The sequence below is a fragment of the Pterocles gutturalis genome, unplaced genomic scaffold (genome assembly GCF_000699245.1).
Source record: "Pterocles gutturalis isolate BGI_N339 unplaced genomic scaffold, ASM69924v1 scaffold3311, whole genome shotgun sequence".
Taxonomy (NCBI): domain Eukaryota; kingdom Metazoa; phylum Chordata; class Aves; order Pterocliformes; family Pteroclidae; genus Pterocles; species Pterocles gutturalis.
The window spans coordinates 5,918-19,085 of record NW_010100008.1 but is presented as its reverse complement, the minus strand read 5'-3'; the positions used below and the strand labels follow the sequence as shown (position 1 = coordinate 19,085).

The 13,168-nt window shown below is 36.0% G+C and overlaps 1 protein-coding gene across 1 annotated transcript in view; it reads right to left on the bottom strand.

The window, feature by feature from the left end:
• Window positions 1–1,605: 1,605 nt before the first annotated feature.
• Window positions 1,606–13,168, bottom strand: part of HDAC10 (histone deacetylase 10) — a 16,871-nt gene continuing 5,308 nt past the window's right edge. The window contains exons 8-20 of the mRNA XM_010077919.1: window positions 13,046–13,111; window positions 12,600–12,659; window positions 12,129–12,218; window positions 10,766–10,872; window positions 9,256–9,321; window positions 8,504–8,620; window positions 7,792–7,882; window positions 6,101–6,186; window positions 5,563–5,616; window positions 4,896–4,980; window positions 4,276–4,461; window positions 2,313–2,472; window positions 1,606–1,631 (exon numbers count right to left, since the gene is read on the bottom strand). Coding sequence (XP_010076221.1) covers window positions 1,606–1,631; window positions 2,313–2,472; window positions 4,276–4,461; window positions 4,896–4,980; window positions 5,563–5,616; window positions 6,101–6,186; window positions 7,792–7,882; window positions 8,504–8,620; window positions 9,256–9,321; window positions 10,766–10,872; window positions 12,129–12,218; window positions 12,600–12,659; window positions 13,046–13,111 — 1,194 coding nt within the window. The remainder of the gene's footprint in view (window positions 1,632–2,312; window positions 2,473–4,275; window positions 4,462–4,895; window positions 4,981–5,562; window positions 5,617–6,100; window positions 6,187–7,791; window positions 7,883–8,503; window positions 8,621–9,255; window positions 9,322–10,765; window positions 10,873–12,128; window positions 12,219–12,599; window positions 12,660–13,045; window positions 13,112–13,168) is intronic.

The window sequence follows — 13,168 nt, the reverse complement described above, 5'->3', positions numbered from 1 at the left end:
TGCAAACTAATTCAACCAAAAATACACCTTTTTCCTCATAATTCATATTTTAATAAATTCGATCAACATCTTAGAAAATACATCTCAAAATACAACGCGTATCATTGAAGCACTGGGTGCAGAAATTCAGTTGAATGGCAGGTAGAGGGGAAGGAGCTGAGATATTTCTGAGAAAATATATTTTCCTTGAAAATGCTTATTTGTAAAAAAAAAAAAAAGTTCTTTTTTTTTTTTTCAGGGGAGAGAGTCAGGGAGAGAAGAATAAATCAGTAAAGCTCCTGTTCTGAAAGGTTTTGAAGCTAAAGTTTGGCCCTTGCTCAGTTTCCAATCTAAAGTAAATACTGTTTGGAGTTTGAAGTTAAGTTTAAAGCAATTCTGAACTGAGACAGAACATCTTAGTGTTCCTCAGCTTTTGTTTGTGAAAATATTTGACATGGCTTTTGAAATAGATTTTAATTTCAAAATGTTCAAGGATTGGGTATCATTGTCCATCCAGCAGTAACTGAAAACCAGTATGAATGAGAAGGGAATCACTGGGAACAGTTATAAAGAGGAGAGCAATGACAAATTTACTTATTCAAATTACATGGAGTTGATCCCAGTAGCAACACCAGTAGGAATCCGGTCTAATTATGTACAAACATAATTTGAAGTGTTTAAAATCCAAGTTTTTAATTACTACATTATTGAAGTCACAATCACAGAAAAGTGCTCTTGCAAAGGAGCCCGAAATCATATCTGGAATGCTGCAAAACAAGAAATACTATGGCTATTGCCTCGGGACGTTTATTTAATTTTGAGAATTCACACGATGGCAGCCTTAGGCCACTACCAACTCTCTGGGGGTTCTTGGGTTTTGTGTGTTATATAGACAATTTACATTTGAAAAGAGGGTAAAATCCTCTTTACACTGCTTTATTCAATTATGTATTTGTAATTTTATAGATGCAAAATGTTTTTATTTTTTCTCTCATGCCCGGTATAGTTTGGGAAACTAAACTTAATCTCAGCCACACAGGTGTGATGTAGGAAGTGCATACACTATAGCTGTTCAGCTGCTTTTCTTTCTTACCTTCTTGCAATTCACAATTACTCATTAGAAAAATTTAAAGAATAGATGATGTTAGATGAATCCTTTAAATATGATTATGAAATGAAATTTAAGTAATCTGAAGGATGTGTTGTTAAGTTTAAACTCCCAATTAAATTGTGGTGATGGCAGCAGTGCGAGTACTTCGTTAATATGTCGAATAACATTAAAATGTTTTGGCTATTATGATTGCTCATTTCATATTTCTGTCTCCTGGACCTCAAGTCAAGCTACTGCATATGCAAGCCTGACTTTACAATGTCACAAATGACATAGGCCCCAATTTGCAGTAAGGAAGTACAGGAGTTGTTTTCAAGTGTCAATCTTGAATTATTAGTGCTAATATGGAATTTGCAAGCACAAATGGATATGGATTTTAAGTCTCTTAAAAACAGGAGACAATTGTGAATGGCTCTTATTCTGTTTAGAGATTGAATTTTTCTTTTCCTTATGATTTAAAAAGCAACACGAACGGCAACACCTTTTTCTTCCTGCTATGTAAAATGATTCTGAAGTCAATTTTTTGAAATCCCATCTTTCACTGAAAAGAACAGCAATAAGAAAAACAGTTATTAAATCAAGCTCATACCACAATTCCGAATCCCATAAGAACATTTTTACTGGAAAGAGACCACTGCTCTTGGCCATTTCTTCCGAAAGAGAGCAGGGCATTTTCTTTCAGAGAGAGATGCCCACCTTTATCATTGCTTTTTCTGTTGAAAAACAAGTGTTATTCAGTAGAGAAATGCTTCCAAACAAGTATGCTTGAAAACATACATACCTGCCTAATCTGATTCCTATACAAATGCAGTGCCCAATCCTCAACTGTTTGTGAATGCACTTCAAGCATGACTAATCACTACTGAGTGAAGTGATTAGTGGACAAGTTAAATGTATAAAAAGGTCACCTGATTCTGCACTATATTCAGAAAACATGTTAGCAGTCAGAGCCAGTGCACATCTTATTAACCATTCTTTAAGCACACAATGTTTTGGTATTTTCATTTCAAAAATTTGGAGTGACAGTATTCAAAGCTCCCAGGGTACAGTTATTATGCTACGAAAGCTGGTGCTTTCTGGTTCAAGTGGCAGAACTAAAAGCATTCAGAGTTTCATCCTTTCACATTAGATCAACATGCTCCCGCTAACTTACAGGATCCATCTGTATTTTATAATCTTTTCAGCAAATATTCATAACTAAAGATAAAAATAGACAAATTACCTGAACACTGAAGCATTTTCCACTGCTGCTGAAACTGGTCCCTTAGTATTTTAATTTTATTTACTTTTTCTTGGGTAGGAGGTACATAAAGTCCAAAGTGAGGTGCAGCAGCACCCACTAATGCTTTGGCTACACTTTGCATTAAATTTATCTCCGTGTCCTATTTAAGAAGAAAAAAATACTCATTGGAAACAAATTTTGTTTCAGTAATACATTAAATATTTTAAAACAAGCTTTTGTAATTAAGTTACTAATATTAGTAGCAAGAATAATCAAGTTTCAATTTTCAAATACAAATGTGTCAAAATGGAGAAGCTGTTTTCTGAAAAGGTAAATTTTTTTACCTCCTGTAAAACTTGGGTTTTTTTTCAAATAGAAAAAGAATCTCCATTTTCCTTTTGTGATTGAAAAGAAACAACGCTGGGTTAAAGGTAGAAAAATGTTAGGAGGCAAGGGGAGCACGGACCTTGTTTACTTCATGCATAATTTATTTTCTATCTGTAAAAAATGATGATATATTTTGCTTCATCAGAAAGTGACATTTTTTGGACTCCTGACAGTCTAAATCAATGTCATTTGCTCACTTAAATTATATTCTGAGGTGTCCATAGTACATGAGTATTATTAACATTTTGAAGACTTTTTTTTTTTTTGAAAGATAGAAGTCTTTTTTCAATTATTCTAAAAAGCCAAACCCATGCATTAGAAAATCCCCACACGTTAGATAATTCTGTTATGGAGTTGCCTACAGAGTACCAATATAAACGTCTCAGTCACTTCTTAAAGAGGTACCTCTAGCTTCCTTTTTATCTCTGGGTTTACCCTTCAGAATATCAATAATTCTTTCCATTTCGTACTCCTAATTAGTAATGTCCAAATACACTACTTCTGTATGCTGTATATCAATGTACAAATTATACTAGCTTAGACAAGTTACCTATCAGCACTGTAAATTAAAACAACATTTTAGAAGACTACAGAATAAAGTATGTCAAAATCCACTTAATTGGCAGCTTAATGAATAGTATATCTTTAATTGGATACTTGCTGGGAAACAGATTAGAATAAAATTGCATACATGAATTGTTTCTCATTAAAGAGGAACTAGAAGGCACAAAAGCAATCAAAAGTTACTGTTTCATAGAACACACTGAGAAATGGTTACTCACAGCTACAAGATGCTGCAGGGGCCAAGAGTGTAAACTGAGTTCTTTAAGAGATTAGACAAATTCATGGAAGATATGATGACTGGCACTTATCACACACACGTCTGGATACAGCCTCCGACTTCCTAAATTTAGAAGTCCTTAATGTGGTAGTGTATGGAAATAAAGATCCATATATTCTTTTATTTCCTTTCCCATGCTCTCTATCAGAAACACAAAGCTGGGGTAGATTGGTCCTCAGTTATGCATTACAGCAATTAAGTTCACTTAAAGAATATGTGCCTTTTTATTTATTTTCTGCATGACAGAAGCCATGTGTGATAAAGTACAGCATGGGAGAGAGAAGAAGAGAAAATGATGAACGGGATGTTGGGCTGCTTTCAATCACTTTTGATGGAAAGAGGCCGTTATAATTAACGGACAACAAGTGCCTCTTTTCAGGAGACAACTCTTGAGCTATGAACCCCAGGTGGAAAGAGAAGTTAATCACCAAGCTGTGGCAAACTGTCAGAACATCTACTGTCTACAGATATAACCATGGGCTGGTATTCATGCCTCAGCTTCTCAATCATGCAGGCTGCCTACAGCTTGATAGGCATCTGTATCTGGTCTTGTTCCCAGGCCTGAGAGAAACTTGGGTTATTTGCATCATGAACTCATCAGTACCAAAGGCAGGACAGATAAAGCCAACATTTTCTACTGGGCAGCTTGAAGCTGTTCATACCAAGCACGCTGCTGCTTGATTTGAGCTCTGTCCTATGGACTTTGAAGTACCACAGCTTAGTAACACTTCTTACCTCAATCACTGCAAGAATTCGAGACTCAGCTAATCCTTGTAGAAAAGCAAAAAGCAGAGAAATTTCACTTATTCCAAGGCTCCTGTTTGGTCCAATAGCTATGACTGTCAAGTTAGGTTGATAACTATATGCTACAGGAAGAATGAATCCAAGCACAGCAGAAAAGAAGTCATTTCCTTCAGCATCCTTTAACAACAATGAGAAACTGTTTAGCACAGATGTAAAGCCCCAAATTCTCACATATAAAACAAAACAGTAAGGTGAATCTCAAAAAGCTTTTGAATGACCTAGGAAACAGGTTACTGATCTGCTGTCACAGTAATTTTTATATTAAGCATGCAGATTATTAATATTTTCTTTGGTGTCTTTGCACGAATTCTGCCTTGTCAAAGATGAGCTACAGTAGCTACTGAAGGTTTCCTCAAATATATGCATTCTAATACACTTTAAAGATCTGTGAAGGAGTAGTACCCTGGCAAGGGCAAGAATATTAAATATTTTCAAAGGTTCAAATTGCAGTGAGGGGTGTAATTCTCAGGGTCATTTTATGACTTTGTAAATACTATTATTTCTGTTTAAAAGGCTTTTCTCTTATGTTGTTTCCAGAAAGTAAATCTTACCTGTTTCCAGTTTAGAGAAATATAGTGTTTGGAGCCGGTCTTTCCAGACTGTTCTTTCTCACAAATATGTATGATGAGTATTTTTCTGTAAATAAAAACCCCATCTGAGTATTTAACCAAAAACTTCAAATGAGATAAAGAGATCTTTTTTTTCATAATTTAAATACTCTCTCATAACACAGGAGCAAATAACTATTTGCATTACTACATGCCACAACATAAACACCAGTTAAAACTGAAATCCTTTTAAAGATATTTTTTAGAGAGTATTAAAGACTATAGTCAAATTAATTTTAAGAAAAAGGGGAAGTGTCAGAAAAAGTTATCTATAAGTAAAGATGACTTTCGATAAGGAACTCAGCATCAGCACTACGTCCCCCCTGCAGTTAATAATTGCCTTCTTTATTACATTTTCAATATTCTATCTTCAATAACAATCTAAATTTTAATTAACATAGGATTACACTTTAAACCCACCACTGAACTCAAAGTGGCATTTAAAGATAGCGGTTTGTCTTTAAATATTTTGTATTTTGTCTCAAGCTAAACTTAATGAATATCAGCTCATGACAGATTCCTTAGTGCAGATTTCATCATACATGTGGACACTTATGAACATTTATAAAGCCTTTGGGATTTGACTTCCTGAAGTAAAGAGAAACCTCACCCATCTTCTGTGTTCGGTATGATTTGCAGGTCTCCAACAAATATACAAAGCACTCTGCAGAAAACAAAGGAAAATATGTCCATCTACAAGTATTTTTTTAAATTAGTGCCATTTGTTTAAAGAGCTTGCATGTAGATTAGATACATAAAAAAGAATGTATAGTTTCTGAATTTGGTTCATTAGAAGTATAAAGAAAACACATTTATGACAGCTCAAGGGAACTTTTTTCTCCCACCAAATACTGAGGAGAAAAAACTAAAACCAAGAAAATGTTCTCAGGCCAAAGACAATCAAAATCTGACAAAGTGAACATAGGCTAGCACAGCAGTCATCCTTACACGTGTTTTGCCTTTGGTAAGGCAAAAGCTTTTTACTGGCATACAAAATATTGTCTGTTCTACATATTAAAAACACTATTTGTATGGAGATGGTATGTTTTAAAATTAAGGTTTCAAAGGCAATTTGCCATATTTTACACACCTTTATCTTATCTTTACATTTTGTCAAAGGGCCCCAAATGCAAAAGATACAAATTCACCTTTGAAATCCAAAACGAACAGAATGTCTTAGTGCAAAAGCAACAGAAACGGCAGCTGTGGGTGATTCTGCAATTCCATTGCAAGCCTACAAAATATGGTTTTCATTCAGAAATAATTAATGCTGCACAAGATCATGTCATTTCTTATTTGTAACAACTGTTATTTTTACTTGTTTATATGCATCATTCAAACAAAGCTACAGCTGTATAAAAGGTGTCTTAATGAGCTATCATAGTAGGGTTAAGAAAATGTTATTAATTCATTTTCTACAGAAAGGCCATATTTTATCATTATGCCAAGAGCTGTTATATTTCTTCAAAAGTATGGTGCTGTGTGGAAGGGCAACTATAAAAATAGCTTTTGCAGGAGGTCATCTTTACTCGTTCTCTCAATAAACTGCAGATTGGATACACTCAGCGTGCCAGGAGGCAAACCACACCTGAAAAATACATCTGTGAAAAGGAGGTTGTCCTCAAATTCTAAGTCTGACTCTTCCTTTAACCTAGGCAAGCTATTCCTTTCTGGAAAATACAATGACAGTATTATTCAGTCAACCTTTCTGTGTTAATTTGTGTTGTGTAGTGCTTTGAACTCTACATGAAAGCTAAGCAAAAAGATAATGCATGCTCCCCATCCTCACTCCTCCTCTTTATATCTGTCAACACAAAAAGCTCAGCTTAGCATCTTCAACTTATGAAAAGTTCTATTTCTTTTTGTCAGTTACCATTTCATTGATCTATTTATAGGCTCTCCTAGAGGTATGTGGAGTCTGTAATGTCAGAAGTTTGTCCCCGAGATCTACATCTGTGACTTCCAATAGAAGAAGATAGCTTACAAGAAAGAGGCCATTCTGGTAGCTACTCTTCCTCACAGGCCTGGTACTTTAAAGAGTGCTTTTCACCCAAAGGGAGAGAGACTGGTTTATTATGATGTAATATTCTGAACTTGCTTGCAGTTTTTCTCTTTGTGTCTCCAAGTTTTTTTTATACATAAATACAAATATGCACCCTCTAAGCCTGCCTTCTCTTCATTCCTGACCCTGCAAGAATCAAAATGCTCAACTGGAATTACTCTGTTCAGAATCACAGCACACAGTGGCATTTTCAACAGCTCCATTACAGTCGGGGTGTGTGTGGTGCACATGTGCATGTGCAGGTGTGAATCAAAATTTACTCTTAGTAAACTGTTGTACAAATAATGGTAAGCGGGAACAGCTGCACATAGCGTGGCATCTTGTCATGAAGGGCAATGCAGAAGTAAACTTTCTCCTAAACACAGAAGGCAAAACTCTGTGCACCAAGCCAGGAAAATTTTTGATACTTCTTGCTCAGATTTCTAGCTGCTGCCCACTAGTGCTTGATACACCACCTTCTGTTCCCCTCAACCGGAAGACTGACTGCCTGGCTCTGCCTACATCAGAGTGATGAGAAGGGTCTTACCAACTCATATGCTGTGACTGCAGAAAAGCAGGACAATGTCTTGCCCAAATATCCTTAGAAAGATGTCTATCCCTAAATAGTTGTTTCCTCATCTTGCATACTCACTCTTGTAGCTAAGCACATTCTAGCTGAGATTAGTGGAGTCATGAACGACACAGTAACTAATATCTGGACTGCAATATAGTAGAAGCAAAAATCAGAGGAATCCAAGTCTCCCACCACCCGCCAAGATCAAAGCAGTTTATTATTACCTCCTTCTTAAGTATTTTATCTAGGATGGCCAACGTACTGCCAAGAGAGAACAAAGTTTCATCCTCCTTCACAAGGTCTGCATAAAAGCCACTGTAAAATAAATTATATGAAGAAAAACTAGGTTAGAGACAATAACGCTTTCAAAGACACTATTTCACAATTAGTACTGATGGGATACATTTTCTATAGGTGCTACACATTCATTCTCAAAAACCTAGCTCTAGTAGGAAGATGAAACACCGTTGCCTGACAGTCTTGAGCTCTATAAACCTGTTATCATTCTGCTCTGAAAAGAAAACAAAAATGTCTTAAGATACTCAGGAAACAGAATTCTGTCAAAATTAGACTAAAACAAAAAGTTGAACTTCTCAAATCAGACCAGGTTGGTATCTTTTTCAGCTAAAAGTAAACACAGAGCTTTAAGGCACCTTCCTAGCAAAATCTCTGTCTAAATTAATACATTTGCACTAACTGTTCTATCTCCATTGAAACAGTTTTTTGAATGTATTCTGATTAGATCTTGAACGGACTCCGAGGCTATGAGTCATAACCAACACCAACATCTTCATTTTTCAAAGGAAGAAACTCTGGCTGTAATTGAGCAGACTAAGGCCAAAAAGATGATCATGGCAGGGACAGAGCTAAATGACAGCCTGTACAGAGACCTCTCATCCTCATAATTATGTTGAAAATCAAATAGATAGGACCAACCTGACAAGAGCTTTTATTTCAGTTTTGTCCATTTCCTTCACCAAATGAACAGGTACAGGAAGCAAATGTGCTGAAACTTTACAGTCAGTTGTTGTTGCTGTTTTGATGGGAGGCACCGGAAATACAATATTTTTCATGTGCAGTTCCAAAAACCTTTCTACTTTGAGAGTTTCATTGTTGTTAGTTATCTTAGATTCATGTTCTGTGGAAGGATTTGGATTAGCTTTCTCCAGTAGGTGTGATTTGGTGCTCAAATTTTGTAGAAATGAGGTGTCTAGAGGAAAAAGGGGGAGTTTCACATGTATTAATTCCCGGGCAGTGTGTTAATATTTGGTTACATTTATTTACAAGAGTATATCTGTATTCATAGTATGCATATTTACTTCCATGCACTAGCTACAATGTTTCCTGACACAGATGCTACTTTTCAGTGCTGCTACATTTGTTTTAATCTAGCAAAAGGTCATAAATGTTCATAAATCTTATGCCCATATTTTTGACACAGAAAACAGCATCCTCAAACAAACATATCAAAGCACTACTTTTTGGTGTGATGCTTGCTGGCTTCAGAATTTCTTTTCAGACCAGCCAAAGACATAGCCTTGAATGAAGCCTCACAGTGCTTCATTAGTCACTTGATGAGTAACTGGTAGTTCAATTATTTTTATCCACTGGTATTAATCTTAATAATTTTCAATTTCTGTATTATTCCACCTCTCAATCCCATTTGCTTGAAGAAAGAGAAATTACCTTCATACATCAACCATTTCCAGTAGGGTTTATGGGCTGCTCTCACATTTTGAATAGATTCAACAGCACTGAAAAAGAAACAGGATTAACAGTATCAGCACTAATGAAAATACAGGAAACATAAAACTTTCGTTAATGAAAAAGCAAAACAAAAAAAAAAAACCCTACTGAAAATGAACAAGCTCTGGTCTACTACAAGAATGCAGAACAAAAAGATAAAGAGAATGAGAGTCAATGGGCATTTTGCTTGGAATGGTTAGATTCAAGAGTCAAAAAAGAAAAGTGAAGAACCCATGCAGTATGTACACACATTTACACACTTTGAGTGAAATCCCGACCCTGCTGTTGGAGGAAGCACAAGCACACCCATCCCAGACTTCAGGAAAGGCAAGATTTCACCTGTCTTTCTTTTGTCTGTCAGGGATTTTATCTACAGAATGTAAAGATGTAATTAGATGCACTCAAAAGCAAGACTGTCTGCTCAGGAACCAAGTAAATCGCACTCCCTGCTATTCTTTGTGTTGAAATCTCTTTTTTATTATCACTGGTATTTGCAGTACTATAGGCAAATGGTCCTATTACATTAGCTATCATACAAACATAATTCAGGTCATGCTAAATCCAGGACAAATTCTGTGTACTTGGAGATTATTTGTAAGGTGTTCAAGACCTGGACTGAGATAGTGGATAAATACATAATCAACTCCGTACTACCTAGGATGATGGCAACCTGAGATACTACAGTTGGTAGAGAAGAAAAAGAGGTGATACAGGGGCTATAGGATGTACTGGGAGCCAAATAACCAGCTTTGCTCCATCAGAGTTTATCAAACCCAGCTCTACTCACAGGCTGTTTACATCTACACTGCTTCCCTGACTGATTTGAGCTCCAAGTTTTAACTAGTGCAGCCAACTGCCAGGTGCTGCTTTCTACCCATCAAAATACATGAGGAGTGTTACTGCTGAAAAAAAGCAAGGGACAACTACTGAGGTGAGAAAGAGACACAGCTGAGTGCTTTCACACCCCAGGCCTTGATGCTCCACATTCCAGAAATACTTGCTCTGCACAGCATCAGTTCTCACTCATGACAGAAAGGTTACCTCCAGCTATTTCTCTATTACAGCAACTGAAGTGGCTCTGGAGTCTGGAGAACTAATTCTTGCAATTCCATACTTTCCCAAACCCTGGCAGTTATTAACTGGCATTGCCTTGATTACAGCAGGACTGTCTCAGCCTTAAGTGAGATGGATCCCTACAGGATAACAAGGCCCAAGGGTAAATAGCATAAAATTATAAGCTATTAAGAAGTTCTCGCAACTTGAAATAATTTCAGAAACAAAAGTATAAAAAACTGTACCTTGGACGACTTTGGGAAAGCAAGTTATCCAAAGCAGAAAATAATATATTATAAAGCATATTAAAACCTTGCTTCAGAAAAATGTTCAAAGCATGCATGTCTTTAGTCTCTTTGATAAGTAAGTAGGTTGTTCTAAAACTCTTCATATGTTTACCTTAGGCAAGGTGCCATTTCCCCAGTTATACGAGGTACAGGATCTCCAAGCAACGTTCTTACAGTCATGCAGACTGATTCAGACAATGACTTTAAGTGGTATCCACCCTAAAAAAAAGTATTTAGCGTCACCTAAGGAACAAGTACTTGTAACATCTACCTGAATATCATGGAAAAGAAATTAAACTTTTGAAATAGATCTGAATTTACGGAAATGGAAGACGATATGCAGGTACATCTAAACCAATTATTTCAAAATGAAAACAGTAAGAGGCTACTTGCTGAATTTCCCTGGCATCCCATGATTCAACTCACTTTAGCATGGTTTGATTCAGAAATCAGTCATGACTTTGCCATGAAAATCTGGAAACATGCGCCTTCTCCATTCCTATGCATGATATGCCATCTTCAACAATTCTTGTGGATGACTCCTTAGAAGGCAAATACTATCACTGTCCTCTAAAATGTCTGTACAAGGGAGATCTCCCTCAGCTTGACACTTAAGATATGGTTGACCTAATAGTTTGGCAGAATTTGGAGAAAAAAGATTTAAGACTGCTTCCTGCAAACCACCTGTGGAGCAGTCACATCATCTGTATTAGGAAGGGATGCTTATTTGCACTTCAGCTAGCAGACAGCAATATGTATAACAACATACTGGACAAAAGGATGATGGAAGAAAGGTCATGCAAAACAGAGGTCAAGTGAGTCAATTCATAAACAGTTCACTCTTGGAGACCTTTTTGGCAGTAGTATTTCCACACAGTTATTTACCTGAAAAGCCACAATTTTTCTAACATGCAGCAGAAACAGGAAGTTGAAATCTAGATTACAAAAGGAGGAAGGATTTTTGTTTAAAAAAAAAAAAAAGAGCTCTCAAAAAAAGAGCTTGCATAGAAGCTTTTAATCAAAAAGAGGGAATTTAGTAAGGGCTCTATTACTAAGAATATATTTAGGTTAAAGTTTTTTTCAAATCTCCTGGAGTAAGACATACTTGTAAAAACATTGGTAATGCAGCTTATTCACTAAATATATTTTAATGAGGTTGGGACTGTCCAGAACAGCAGACTAGCCACTGTCCACAAGAATTTAACATATCTGTGGAAGATATGTTTTTTTGAATAAGAAGCACATGCTCTGTTTCAAAATTTTAAGTTAAAAAAATCAGGTTTTAAGAGATGCATTTCTTTTAATGTATAAAAGCATTGTCAAATCATAGTCATTTTTGCATTCCTGATTCTCAAAAGAACAATAAAAAGAATAACTTATTTTGTTAAGAAGTTTCACTTCCTAGCTTCTGGCTTCCCCCACGTGGCTCTAATATAAAGACTCTGCCCCTGGGAGTATGTTTCCAAAGTCTTTACCTCTAGGATGACGCACAACTTTCCATTAGCTAACTGCATCAGGAAATGGGTAAGGTGGGCAAAAACCTCAGGAGTGGCATTCATCTGACCCTAAATAAATTAAAAAAAAATATTAAAAAGAGATAAAACCCTGAATCAAAAACATTGGTTAAAAAACCCCATACAATCTGAAATATGTGGGTCTGAGTTGAATACTGGAACACTTGTCTCTCGTATCTAACATAATGCTGAACCAACTGCTTTAAAGGAAGGTGCAAAAAACCAACACAGTAATTACACTTATGGGATAATTTCTCTTTACATGTCTTGTTGTAGTATTTAATGAGCTGGAGTTAGCTTAAAGACTCAAACGTGTATTTTTAGCTTGGTCAAAGTGAATTTCACCTAGCAATCACAGGACATTTAAGAGGTAGGACTATTTTGCAAACAGATTAATGACTGACAACACAAGGGCCACAACAACTTACTTACTTCAGGGTCTCCAATTCCAGAATCATATCCAGAGGAGACAAGAACCAGTTCAGGATCAAACTGTTATAAAACAGAGAAAGTTGTAGCACGTTCCTATGTCCTATTTTCAGTTTCATAACAGATTTCAACTGTACCATGTTCAGCTATTTTTTTCAGCTAGGATATGAACACAAATAAAGACTTCACTTGAATAACTAAGATTACCCTTTTATTTTTTTCCTGCTAGAGAAGTTGCAGATCATTATATTGATTATTTAAATGCTAACATTCCATAAATATTATTCAGTTGATCAGGACATTATTCATACCAGCAGAAATAATATGTTAACTGTGCTACTGGCAATGCTACTGCATTTCTACAAAACATTCAGTGGTACCTGCTTAAGAAGTACTTAGGAAGTAGTCTTTGGTTTTGCTATTCAAATAGCAGAGCTGTAAAAAATTACCTCAAAAGCCACTGGAAGCAACACATGGAAAAATGCAGCAAGATAATCTGAATTTCCCATCCCAACCTGCAAAATGTGAGAAATATAGGTCATACATTCCTGTTAGAATAACAAATTTTCTAA